A 13,480-nucleotide genomic window follows, 5' to 3' on the forward strand; every position below is an offset into this window, starting at 1 on the left:
CAGGTTCTTTGGGCACATTCAGCCCTGTGAGTGCATGGCTGGTGAGCAGGTGTCACCTGTTTCTCCAGGTCCTGGAAGGTATGTGGCTTTGTAAGTAGAGCTGGGACTGATTTTTAGCTCTCACTCACTGGCAGTAACAACCATAAGCAGCAGCCCTGGGGTGATGAGGAATCTAATAATGTCATTCCCTCCTGCCAGCACCACCTTGTGGACAAGGCATTTTTAGATCACACCAGCAGGAAGATTTTTTTGAAAGATTATAAATATGGGCATCTATTTTACCACTCACCTAGAATCCAATAGAAGACAAAGGACTCCTTGCATCAGGCAGGAAGGCAGCCCAGCAGCCACAGGCTATCAACCCAGCAAGCCTCACCAAACACCAAAGCCACAGCGCTGGTCTCCTTCATCTAGACACACACACACACACACACACACAGAGAGACAGCATCTCACCTGAGCCACCTCTTCAAAGTCATCGTGCCTCTTCTGCAGGGCCCGGGCTCGATGTAGGGACTTTCCAACTCCAGTGTGTTTGCTGAGAAAGGCCTCACCATGGTTTTCAATCCAGTCCAACACCTGGTCAAAGAAGGATAACAGCAACTATGACTTCCTAGCAGAAGGAAAGACACGTGACAACATGTGCAACTGCTAGAGTCCTAACCACCCCCACATCCCATCCCAATTGTAAAGCAGCAGTTCAGGTGGAAATGGTCAATCTGCTGTGAGTCCATGGGATTTCATCACTGTCACTGGCAATATCACAGTCCCACCCTTAACTAAATTCAACTTACCCTTTTTGATCTCCATATTATCCGTCCATCACTTTTTCCATTTTCTTAGTTCATTATTTTAAACAAGCTACACACCAGGCACAGTTTAACCGCCTCACCACTTCTACCCAATCACATAAAGATATTGGCAGGAAATTAGGTAGTAGCAGTTTGGGCAGTATCTTGGCCCTCATTACTCATCGGTCACTCTGCCATAAGAATGCAAACAGCAATGGCAACCAGTCATGGGGATCCTGCCTATTGTGCTCCTGGGACGCCCCTTCCTAATCTTGAAAGCAAAGTCCAGGGTAGTCAGTCCCCAGTTGGATGCTCATGATATCTGAACACTAGGACAATAGCCCCCTCTGGCTTCTTTCCATCTTCCTCCTCCAATCGATACCAACTAACCAAACAAACAAATGTATAAATTAAAGTATTTGCATCCTAAGTCCTTTAGTATCTGAGTCTCTTGGGAAGTAGTGGAGACTTTATGTTCTTCCAGGCTAAAGATCTAGTGATTTGGCTTCAATACAGTTTCCTTGGTATTTAGAGACACTGGAACAGAGAAGCCTGGGCAATAGAAGGGTGAGAGAGAGGGGAAGCTAAGAAGGGTGGAAAAGAAGTTTTCCTGAGGGGCACTTGAGAGGCAGGATGGAAATCCCTTAGTAAAAGCCTTGACGTGCAGGGAGGATCAAAGCCTTTAATACTCATTTTGCATTCTTGCAGATGGCCTAACAAAAATGCGTGCATCCCAGAGATCATCTTTTGATCTCTGACAAGTTGGTGCTCAGTAAATCGGGTGACCACAATTAAATCAGAATTACAGTATAGACACACCTGTTATAGATCCTGCTAAAACTCAAGTGAGTCCACTCACTGCCTGCAATATTAACCATGAACTAAACATTTGATTAATGATGTACTAGCCTTTCCAGATTTTGGAAGAACTTATTGGAAAATGACTTAGATGAACTAGGTCTATTTAAAAAGATGGTTTAACTCATTCCTGTGTCTCAGACGGATTGCCCTGTAGCAAACAGAGGTAGAACCAAATCATTCCATAGACTATAGGCATGGGAGTTCTCTGACATTTGGGATATTTTAATATCTGCAGTGTGTAAAGTGTGAACATTTTCAAAGTCTTTGGTGACAGGATCACAAAGCCCACATTATGATTGTGCTAGTTCAGAGAAAGGTACATATGAATATAAAAATGAGGCTTAACAAATATCCACTTAATGAAGATAGGTGGAGTAATTGTCCATCATCATGAAGAAAAGAAGTTTTTTGTAAATAAAAAATGAATTCATCTAAACGTTATCTATGGATATTTTAAACACTTTATAATATATTCTGGCAATATACATATTTTAAGTATTCTGGAGGCACAGCCCTAAAAAGAAATTGTGGTAGTGCTGGATTTTTACCTTTTGCAAATACTGAAAGGCAGCACTGAAAGGAACTTTACATGTTCCTCTCTTAGAAGGGCCTACATTTCTCTAGAATTACTTACGGTGAAACTTCAACCAAAAAAATCAAGAGAGTGTATTTTTACTTGGCTTGCCACAATTAGATCTCACAATTCTGTACTGTCACGGGATTTATGAGCTTCAGCATGCAAGGTCAAAGGCAAATACTTTGTAGTCACAAAGTTTCCCGTATATTAGGTGCCAACTATAGTAAAGTTTTAGGATTTTAAGGCATAAACTTTCATCAATCCCTTCTGAAAACAATTGAGGTTTGAGGATAATTTTTTGCATATTAAAGAACTACCAGTGGTCATTTACGAATTTGTTGGAATTTATAACAGATTTTTCAGACCACAATTTTTTAAATTTAGTTTTGAGCACTTAAGTATGAATTGCTTGTCTCACAGTGTTTTCATGAGTTTTGTTTTATTTCAGTTTTTATCTCTAGCTTTAAGAAAATTGGTTATTCTGAAGTAAATTGGTTGAAGAGGAATATTTTCCATCTACTAGTTCACCCACATACAGCGTCTGCACTCCCCAGAAATGATTTTACAACTTTTAAATATTTTTTAAAAGGCAATTTGTTTCCTTTTTCAGTACTTTGCTTTCTTTAAAATGTCAATTTATTTTTAGTTAGTGACACTTAGTTTTACTTAATTGGCTATGCCTTCATCACTTAAAAACCTATTTCTTTCATATTTGAGAAGCTTTTACTTCATTTTAACATAACTTTGATTGCTCTGTGATGTTATAGTGCCATCATTTAGTCCAATTTCTGCCATTAGAATTGAAGCTGTAGGGAAAATATGTGCAATTGCAACAAAAGTTCAGGAGCTACGCAGAAATCAATTTAACAAATCAAAAAGCAAATAATTTAGGAAAGTTAACAAAATTTCTTTAGTAATCCAGACTGAAAAAGTACTCGAGGCTAGATAAACATAGTCAATATATGAAGTACTGTTAAAGATTCTAATTTCTATTTTATTTCAGATGGTTCATTTAGAGCCATCACTGCATCATACACGTATTTAGACCACACACCGTCTCGACCCTGATTCCATGTCCTCCAACCTCGGGAGTACAATCTGACTTTCCATGCAGATCCTGCGCAGCAGAGAAACATGTTCCTGAGCAGACACCAGCAGTGCCTGACAATTACATTACACACTATAAATTTATGTGTGGCTTGAGATTCTGGATATTTGTCAGTTTCTAGTGTGTTCCATTAAGATAAATCAGGCTCCAGAATCTGAACATCACTGGTTAAAGAATAAATTGACTTTCTAGTCAAATCCCAGACCCTACCTAAGTACAAGCGCCCATCAAGGTACTCCTTATAATCTTATTCCTGAATAATTTCTCCTCATCTACAAGGCATACTTAAAATACTCAATTACCAATCATAGTCAGGGTATACAGCATGAGAGTCATTCATACCTATCGATGGCTCTGAATTGGTATTTGAGCATTTCTAACTTTGGAGGTTTTATCTTTTTGTTTTCATCTGAGGGGTCCTCAGGCAGCAGAGAAGCATGTGTGGGTGTGTAAGTATTCACATATTCAGATATGTATTTAAATAGTCTTATTGTACCACAGTGCCAGGCACTAGAGCAGCTCTGGAGAGGGGGGAGCAGCAGTAAAAAGGCAGGCATGGCCTGATGCTGGGAACTCAGTCTACAGGGGTAACAAGCACTACACACTAAATCATACAATTCGTCATTCATTGCAAAGGTGAAAAGTACCAACAGCCAAATGCATCTTCTCTGGGGAGTCACAGAAGGTTTCTCAGGAGAAGTAAGGTTTAGCTGAGATCTGAGAGAGAGTAGGATTTAACCAAATCAGGAATTGAAATGACCAGCATGGCTTGCATAGGGGATAAGTAGGAAATGGACCCTGAAAAGGCAGGTACCAGATTGTGGTGAGCCGTGGTGTGCTGAACAGAAGAATCCAGTGTTCATCCTAAGAGCCACTGAAGAGCCGCTGCCAGGAGGATAAAGACACTTTCCATTTCCAGTTAAAAATTATTGCTCTGACTGACTAGGTGCAGTGGCTTATGCCTATAATCCTATCCCTTTGGGAGGCAGAGGCAGGTGGATTGCTTGAACCTAGGAATTTGAGACAAGCCTTGGTAACATGGCAAAACTCTGTTTCTACAAAAAAATTAGCCAGGCGTGGTGGTGCACACCTGCAGTTCCAGCTATGTAGGAGGCTGAGGAGGGAGGATCCCCTGAGCCTAAGAGTTCCAGGCTGAAGTGAGCTGTGATATCACCATTCCAGCCTGGGCAATAGAGTGAGACCTTATCTCAAATATATGTCTGTGTGTATATGCGTGTGTGTGTGTGTGTGTGTATAAATATATATATAGCTCTGACTGCTTTGTGGAGGATCAACTGGAGAAGGCAAGAGTAGAGAAAGGAAAACAGGAGGCAGAAATTCTGACAAGAGGTGATGGTGACTCATGCAAGGCCAATGGCAGTGTCTATAGATAGACAGATTGGGGGGAAAGAATTGCCAGGACTTGGTAACTGGCTATGGGGGAGATGCAGAGGCAGGCAGTAAGCCTGACCCCCAGGGGCATGTCTTGAATATCCGAGCGGAAGGTAGAACTAGTCACTGGTACGGGACTGAATGAGTTATGAGGGGTAGCACAGACATAACGTATTTTTTTTCTTAAAATTTTTTTCCCTTTCTATGCTCACACTCTTGTTCTGAGAATGACTATGGAAAGGGATACTCATGGGCATAAGTGGCAGTGATTTGTGCCCCTGAACTTGAATTGGAAATAGTACTCAATAATGGTTGTCAATCAGATTCTGGGAAAGATGTGCCTTTAGTTTCAAAGAAGTAATTTATACACTAAGGCTAAAAAATAAATTATAAATTGTTAATCTACCTAAATCCCAATAATAAAAGTTAGGAATGCCAAATCCATTTTAAAAACATAACTTCAACCTAATTGTCCATCAATGGATGACTAGATAAAGAAAATGTGGTATATATTGACAATGGAATACTATTCAACCATAAAAAAGAATGTAATCATGTCTTCTGCAGCAATATGGATGGAACTGGAGGCCATTATCCTGAGTAAAACAAGTCAGGCACAGAAAGACAAATATCACATGTTCTCACTTATATGTGGAAGATAAATAATGCAGATGCACGGATGCAGAGTGTGTAGTGCTAGACAATGGACACTGGAAAGGGAGAGGGGGTGGGTGATGAGAAATTATTAATGAGTACAATATATGTTATTTGGGTGATGGATAGCCTAAAAGCTCTGACTTTACCACTATGCAGTCTATGTATATAACAAATTTATACTTGGACCCTGTACATTTATACAAATAAAAATAAATAAATAAATAAATAAATAAATAAATAAATAAAGGCATACCCTCAGACTTAAATGAAATTAACCCATGCATTCTAAAAAGGGCTTTTCACTGGGGTATACTTTTTGAGCAGCCCTTAACTTGACATACAAAGTCCCCTATGCCTGGCCCTACCCCCTCTTAACCCCACCTTTGGTGAGTTCCTGCCTCACCCCCAAACACCCTAAAAGCTGCCTCTCATCTCCTAAGTTTTGCTCTGTTTTCCCCGTCACTTTCCATATCCTTTCCTCTTGTATACCCACTTCCCAGGCTACCTCCTACTTATCCTTTAAGCTCTACTTCAAAATCATTGGCTATGGAAAGCCTTAACTCCTTAATAACCCATCCAGGCTGAAGCGGGTGTTTCTCTTCTCTTATTCTGTTCAAACCACAATTATTGCCCACAGGCCTGTCTCTCACACTAGACTCCAACCTCTTTGTACTCCCAGGACACAGTGTGGTACTCAACACAGAGTGGTTGCTTAATACATGTTTAATTGAACTGAACTCAAACTGACCCCTCTAACGCAGAACTTTGGAGTGAATGTCTCCTGCTGTACACTCCCACTGTAACTCTCAGTCTGCACTCAAAGTTTTCTCTTTGTGCATCTCTACCTTCTCCACTGTCCCACTTGGCAGGTAGTTAGTTCCTAGAGGGATGTAAAGAGTACAGGTTTTTCACCATTTGTATGCTACCCTTCCCTCTCTTCTACCACACAGCATCCTTGCCTGCATCTTGCACTCAGAAGATACACAATGACTGTTTATAGCCATGAACTGCCAAGTGCATATGTGGCCGAGGTCCCTGCCTTGCTTGTCTTGAGAGGAATTTTGCCATCCCATTCAGGAATGCCATTATTAGGGATAACAGTGCAGGTGAGCCCAGTCTCCTTGCCACTACAGCAGGCAGGCAGTCTTGTAACAACTTGTAAAGATCTTCTTTTCTCCGTCTTGACTTTTCAACCAGAAAGCAGTCTTTTCCAAGAACAGTCTTTTCCAAAAGAGATGCTCACATCCTCGACTAGAATTGAAAGCTAACCTAACAGCCATTATGCATAATTCCCTAATCACCCCCTTTCTTCCTCATCTAATTGTGTTTATTCCAACCAGCATACAATCAAGATGCAATGCCTTTCAGAAGACAGTCTTTTCTAACTGCCAAGGAGAAGGGAAAATGTTCTGTTCTTTTTTTTTGAGATGAAGTCTCTCTCTGTTGCCCAAGCTGGAGTGCAGTGGCATGATCTTGGCTCACTGCAGCCTCTGCCTCCCAGGTTCAAGCGATTCTCCTGCCTCAGCCTCCTGAGTAGCTGGGATTATAGGTACATACCACCATGCCTGGGTAATTTTTTGTATTTTCAGTACAGACGGTGTTTTGCCATGTTGGCCAGGCTGGTCTTGAACTCCTGACCTCAGGTGATCCACCTGCCTCGGCCTCTCAAAGTGCTGGAATTATAGGTGTGAGCCACCATGCCCGGCTGGAAAATGTCCTTTTGAAGAGAATTATTAACAAACAATCTCTGTATGGTGGCCATGAATGCATCTGAGCTTGTGAGAAACCACTCTGGTCTTAAGGACTTTGTAAGTACCATTCCATGTGCCAGAACCTCTTCTTCTTTTTTTTGGAGACAGAGTCTCACTCTGTCACTCAGGCTGGAGTATAATGGCGCAATCTTGGCTCACTGCAACCTCCACCTACTGGGTTCAAGCGATTCTCATGCTTCAGCCTCTTGAATAGCTAGGACCACAGGCACACACCACAATACTCAGCTAATGTTATTGTATTTTGGTAGAGACAGGGTTTTACCATGTTGCCCAGGCTGGTCTTGAACTCCTGAGATCAGGCAATCTGCTCACCTCAGCCTCCCAAAGTGCTAGTATTAGAGGCATGAGCCACAGTGCCCAGTCCCAGAACCTCTTCTTAAACGCATCTTCATTGCTCATTCATTCAGCTCTCCACTTACTCATCACCAGTTATCGCCATATGACACATGGCGTACTTGCTTGGTTTGGGTGTTGTTTTATTTCCACCCCCTGACTGTAAGCTCTATGTAAACAGGGGGTTCATTTGATTTGCTGCTGTGTTCTTCTCCGAGTATTTGCTGAATAAATGGGTAAACGAATAACAAATATAATTTGAAAACTTCCTGTGTGGGAAGGACAAAACCCATGAAAAGAAATGGAGATGTTTTGCAAATGTAGGCGGAATCAGAATCTCACCTCTCTGATCCCTCACTTGGTTCTCTCTGATAAGTCATCTTATTTGAAATAGATTATTCAGCTTGTGTCATAATTTGATCCACAGGGTAAAACAAGAAATTGCCTGATGTTTTAAGTAAACTAAAGATTTCTCCTCTCTTAATTTCTACCTCTCAGCCCTCAGCCTCCCACATTTAGAAAGCCATTATTCTGAAGTAAATGAAGGATCATTTATATGCCATCAGGCATCTACAAGACATTTTGTTCTGTTAAAGGTTCAAGTACACACAGTGTGAAGAGCACTCAGGAGAGTCTACCACATCATTATTTCTGTCTCTTCACACAGCACACTGAGCACTAGTTCTGAAGGGGAGCAGCTCCTAGGCTGCCTATACCACCCAGCTCCCCATCGGCTGCAACTGGAGAGCATGCAGGCACCACTTGAAATGCCCAATTACCAGCAACTCATTTTCCGTCCCCTCTTTGGAACAAGTATGATCAAAATAAATGTCTTGCTATGGCAGGAGAAGCCATCATTCTTCTGAGAGGGCTCAGCGGAAACTCATTAGCAGGTGTACAGACTGTGCTTCCATTGAGAGCTGCAATTCTGTCTCCTGGCAGACCCGATGTCGGGTAGAAGCCAGCTGAGGGTCCAGAGACCCAAAGTCTCAGCTGCCCCTAACCCTTGGCCTCTCCAGCCCCAGCCCACCTGTACCTGTCCCCTCCCAGCACAGTGGAGGCTGGGTCCTCCTACCTCCCTGAGAGAACCTCCTCTGCCTAGTGCCTTGCTGTCTGTTTCTGGAGGCACTATACTTTTTAACACTAAGGCTTCAAACTCTTGCCAGCAGTTGTGAACTTTAGAATGCTTAAGAATCACCTGGGGTTCTTTTTAAATTATAGGCTCCACCTCATTTCCAAATTCTGAATCAAGAAATGTAGAATAGGGCCTGATAATCTGTTTTTAAAAAGCCCTCCACTCTGCCCAGATAATTTTAATGCAGGGGTCCAAGGACCACACTTTGAAAAATACAGTTACATATTCATATGTGATGCCTCCTTCATTTTCTGTAACAAATGGAAAATTTTTAGTGATTTTTTTTCCCATAAAAGCTCCCAAACCTACACTTTCCCCATTACCCTTGTTCATGCTCTATGGCCACATACCATGCCTATGGTTTCCAGTCTCCCCTCACCCCAACTCAGCCCCTAAACTGGCACTAGATTTCCTCAAACCTCTACTCTGATTACATGTCTCCTCTGCACAGAATCCTTCAACAGCATCTTATCAATAATCATGCGTGAGTTCTTTATCCTTTAGCCTAGTATTCAAGATACCAGAATTAGCATGTTGAGATCAAGGACATGCTAAGGATAGGGATTGTTAGAAAAAAGGTACCCTGGATGGTTACTGTCTTATCACTTGTTAATATAAGAATAAAAAAGGAATTGAGGACATTAAACATGTTAAAAATTACTGTGGATCAATAAAGCCCTGAGGTTCACTATCTCCTGGCAAGAGACTTCTCACTGCCTCCCCAGGCTTCATCAGCCTCCTATCCCTGCCAGATGAGATGCCCACGTGCTCATCATGGAAGGATCACTTTTCAGTCAGGACAGAGTTTGTATTCATAAAATCAAAATAAATACCAAACTAAACACCAAGGGAGAAGCCCATGGCGGGGAAGGGAAGAGAGGCAAGAAGGAAAGTAGGGCAGAGAACAGAGTGGCTGGGGTATAGTATGGGAAATGGGGAACCAGGAAGAAGAGGTACTAGGAGCCCATGAGGTTCCAGGCAGGAAGCATGTGAGCATGCAAGAGGCAAGCCTCTAGCTCATTCCCCAGCCCTGCAGAGACTAGGGAACACATGGAGAGGACTAGAACCCATAGTCTTCTGTACTAGCCTCCTGCCACAGGGAAAGGGATGGAGTGCTTCCTCTAAGATCAGGGACACTAAAAAGGCAGATGGGAATGTTTTCCTCCCTCTCTTCATTTCAATCAGAAAGCAACCCTGACAAGCAGGAGCCTCCCTCTCGATCTACACCAACTCAGCAGAGTCTCAACCTTGTGCTTTTTCTGGGCATACACTCTGCCCAAATAATCACCTATTATCTACTTGAAAAATATCTGAATGATTAGATTATCACTATAAAAAAAAACTTATTTGAGAACTTTAAAACTGCTAATTATGACCATGGGCAGATGGATATTATTCAAGATACATGCTGCAAATAATAGCATCAGTAATGCTAAGTTAACATAATTATAACTGTGAAAAATAAATGAGAATGGATAGTGTCTGTTTTGGGGAAATTTGTGTTAGTAATAAATAGTTATAGAGAAAGCATATGGAAAAGGGCTTTTGTTCTTCATTTGCTTGGTAGATGTTCCTCCATCCCTTTATTTTGAGCCTATGTGTGTCTCTGCATGTGAGATGGGTCTCCTGAATACAGCAAACAGATGGGTCTTGACTCTTTATCCAATTTGCCAGTCTGTGTCTTTTAATTGGACCATTTAGTCCATTTACATTTTAAGTGAATATTGTTATATGTGAACTTGATCCTGTCATTTTGATATTAGCTGATTATTCTGCTCGTTAGTTGATGCAGTTTCTTCCTAGCATCGATGATCTTCACATTTTGGCATGTTTTTGCAATGGCTGGTACCTGTTGTTCCTTTCCATGTTTAGTGCTTCCTTCAGGGTCTCTTGTAGGGCAGGCCTGGTGGTGACAAAATCTCTAAGCATTTGCTTGTCTGTAAAGGATTTTATTTCTCCTTCACTTATGAAACTTAGTTTGGCTGGATACAAAATTCTGGGTTGAAAATTCTTTCCTTTAAGAATGTGGAATATTGGCCCCCACTCTCTTCTGGCTTGGAGAGTTTCTGCCGAGACATCTGCTGTTAGTCTGATGGGCTTCCCTTTGTGGGTAACCCGACCTTTCTCTCTGGCTGCCCTTAACATTTTTTCCTTCATTTCAACTTTGGTGAATCTGACAATTATGTGTCTTGGAGTTGCTCTTCTCAAGGAGTATCTTTGTGGCAATCTCTGTATTTCCTGAATTTGAATGTTGGCCTACCTTACTAGGTTGGGGAAGTTCTCCTGGAGGATACCCTGAAGAGTGTTTTCCAACTTGGTTCCATTTTCCCCCTCACTTTCAGGCACATCAATCAGATATAGATTTGGTCTTTTCACATAATCCTATATTTCTTGGAGGCTTTGTTCATTTCTTTTTCCTCTTTTTTCTCTAGATTTCTCTTCTCACTTCATTTTATTCATTTGATCTTCAATCATTGATACTCTTTCTTCCAGTTGATCGAGTCGGTTACTGAAGCTTGTTCATTTGTCACGTATTTCTCGTGTCATGGTTTTTATCTCTATCAGTTCGTTTATGGCCTTCTCTGCATTGATTATTCTAATTATCCATTCTTCCATTCTTTTTTCAAGATTTTTAGTTTCTTTGCGCTGGGTACGTAGTTCCTCCTTTAGCTCTGAGAAGTTTGATTGACTGAAGGCTGCTTCTCTCAACTTGTCAAAGTCATTCTCTGTCCAGCTTTGTTCCATTGCTGGCGATGAGCTGCATTCCTTTGGAGGGGGAGATGCGCTCTGATTTTTTGAATTTCCAGCTTTTCTGCACTGCTTTTTCCCCATCTTTGTGGTTTTATCTGCCTTTGGTCTTTGATGATGGTGACATACTGATGGGGTTTTGGTGTGGGTGTCCTTACTGTTTGTTAGTTTTCCTTCTAACAGTCAGGACACTCAGCTGCAGGTCTGTTGGAGTTTGCTTGAGGTCCACTCCAGACCCTGTTTGCCTGGGTATCAGCAGCGGAGGCTGCAGAAGATAGAATATTGCTGAACAGTGAGTGTTGCTGTCTGATTCTTGCTCTGGAAGCTTCATCTCAGGGGTGTATCCCACCGTGTGAGGTGTGATGTGTCGGTCTGCACTTAGTGGGGGATGTCTCCCAGTTAGGCTACTCAGGGGTCCAGGACCCACTTGAGCAGGCAGTGTGTCTGTTCTCAGATCTCAACCTCCGTGCTGGGAGATCCACTGCTCTCTTCAAAGCTGTCAGACAGGGTCATTTACATCTGCAGAGGTTTCAGCTGCTTTTTGTTTAGCTTTGCCCTGTCCCCAGAAGTGGAGTCTACAGAGACAGGCAGGCCTCCTTGAGCTGCTGTGGGCTCCACCCAGTTCGAGCTTCCTGGTGGCTTTGTTTACCTACTTAAGCCTCAGCAATGGCGGGTGCCCCTCCCCCAGCCTGGCTGCTGCCTTGCAGTTAGATCTCAGACTGCTGTGCTAGCCAATGAGGGAGGTTTCTGGGTATAAGTAAGACTGTCTTCTTGAATCTTACTGGACAGGTAGTTTGAGGATCAATCTCAGCTGTCAGCAGCTATACGATATTAGGCAAGTCTCATCCTGTGAGACCAAGTAATTGATCAGGACACTTTGATCGGTGATACTCTAGCACTAAATTATAAACTTCTCAAGGGCATGATCTGTTTCTCTTATTCCCATCACCCATCATGGGTATATGGCATAGTAAAGAGGCTAAGAGGATGGAGTTTGATATTAGGTGAACTTGGAATTGAATCCCTGATCTGCCACTAGCTGTGTGACCTTAGGCAAGTTTACTAAGCCTTTCTAAGCCTTAATTTCCCCATCAGAAAGACGGAACAAAACTATCATCTGCCTCACAGTGATGGAAGATTAAACAAAAGCCAAGTGAAGAGATTAGATACTCAATCATATTTACTCATAAAGTTGATGAATCCTGAGCTTTGAACAATATAACTTATAAAGACACATTTAATTCCAGTAACAAAATCTCAGGGTTGGAATCCAACCATTCCTCTGATACTTTAATCCCCTTTCAGTGTACCCATCAAGTAACCTGTTGAACACACGGTTCCCCCATGAGTGCATTCCTTGATCTAATGAGGTGCAGAATATGCCCTGACCCTTTCCTTTTTAGATGTTTTAATCCTTCTTTCTTATCGGAAGAGTTAGTTTCTAGACCTGACATCATTCTGGTCACTTTTTTTTTAAATAACTAATCATTCTGAGAGCAACCTGAAGTGCTCATCTTCTATTATGCAAAACTGTCGACTGGATTATACAATGACCAAACCGTTTTAGTATGATTAAGAGACTATAGTCAATGGAGCTAGTAAAAGATTGACTATTTGGAGTTTTTAGAAAATTACAGTCAAATCCTTTTGAGACCGTCTTTGGCAAACTAGAGCTGACAAAGTAAAAGCTGTAATTTTCCACCTGAGGCTTCAGAAAAACTGAGGGAAGCAGGTACAATCTATTTGTAGTACAGGAACTATGGACTTTAAATGAATATTAATTTTCATTAATTCAGAATGGAAGTCACCAAGCCAGATATATTCTGACATTACTGCCCTTCCCTAGTTCACCTGACCATACTGCTTAAAAACAAGACATAGAAGCCTCAAATGTGCCACTGACCTACTCACACCAACAAGACCACTCCCTACCCTTCCAGTCTCACCTCCCATTATCGCTGCCAGGAGTAGGTATCCAGTTAGACTTCCTCACCCTTGTGCCCTGCCTATAACTTAGTTCTCTGCTTTCTGGTCTTTCCCAAGAACATCACCCCCATCTCCCCTTCCTGTGCTCCAAGGACCAGCGTGAAGCACACCCCAACAAGA

General features: G+C 42.0%; 1 protein-coding gene across 39 annotated transcripts in view; it reads right to left on the reverse strand.

The window, feature by feature from the left end:
- The window catches only part of KALRN (kalirin RhoGEF kinase), a 694,928-nt gene that overhangs the window by 375,045 nt on the left and 306,403 nt on the right, over positions 1 to 13,480 (reverse strand). For all 39 annotated transcript variants that reach the window (XR_012431622.1, XR_012431621.1, XR_012431625.1 and 36 more), the window contains exon 10: positions 457 to 579. Coding sequence is in view for 31 of the 39 variants with exons in the window: in XM_015446332.4 (XP_015301818.2) it covers positions 457 to 579 (123 nt within the window). In the remaining 8 variants the exon portion in view is untranslated. The remainder of the gene's footprint in view (positions 1 to 456; positions 580 to 13,480) is intronic.

Source organism: Macaca fascicularis, chromosome 2, assembly GCF_037993035.2.
Source record: "Macaca fascicularis isolate 582-1 chromosome 2, T2T-MFA8v1.1".
In the NCBI taxonomy this organism is placed as follows: Eukaryota; Metazoa; Chordata; class Mammalia; order Primates; family Cercopithecidae; genus Macaca; species Macaca fascicularis.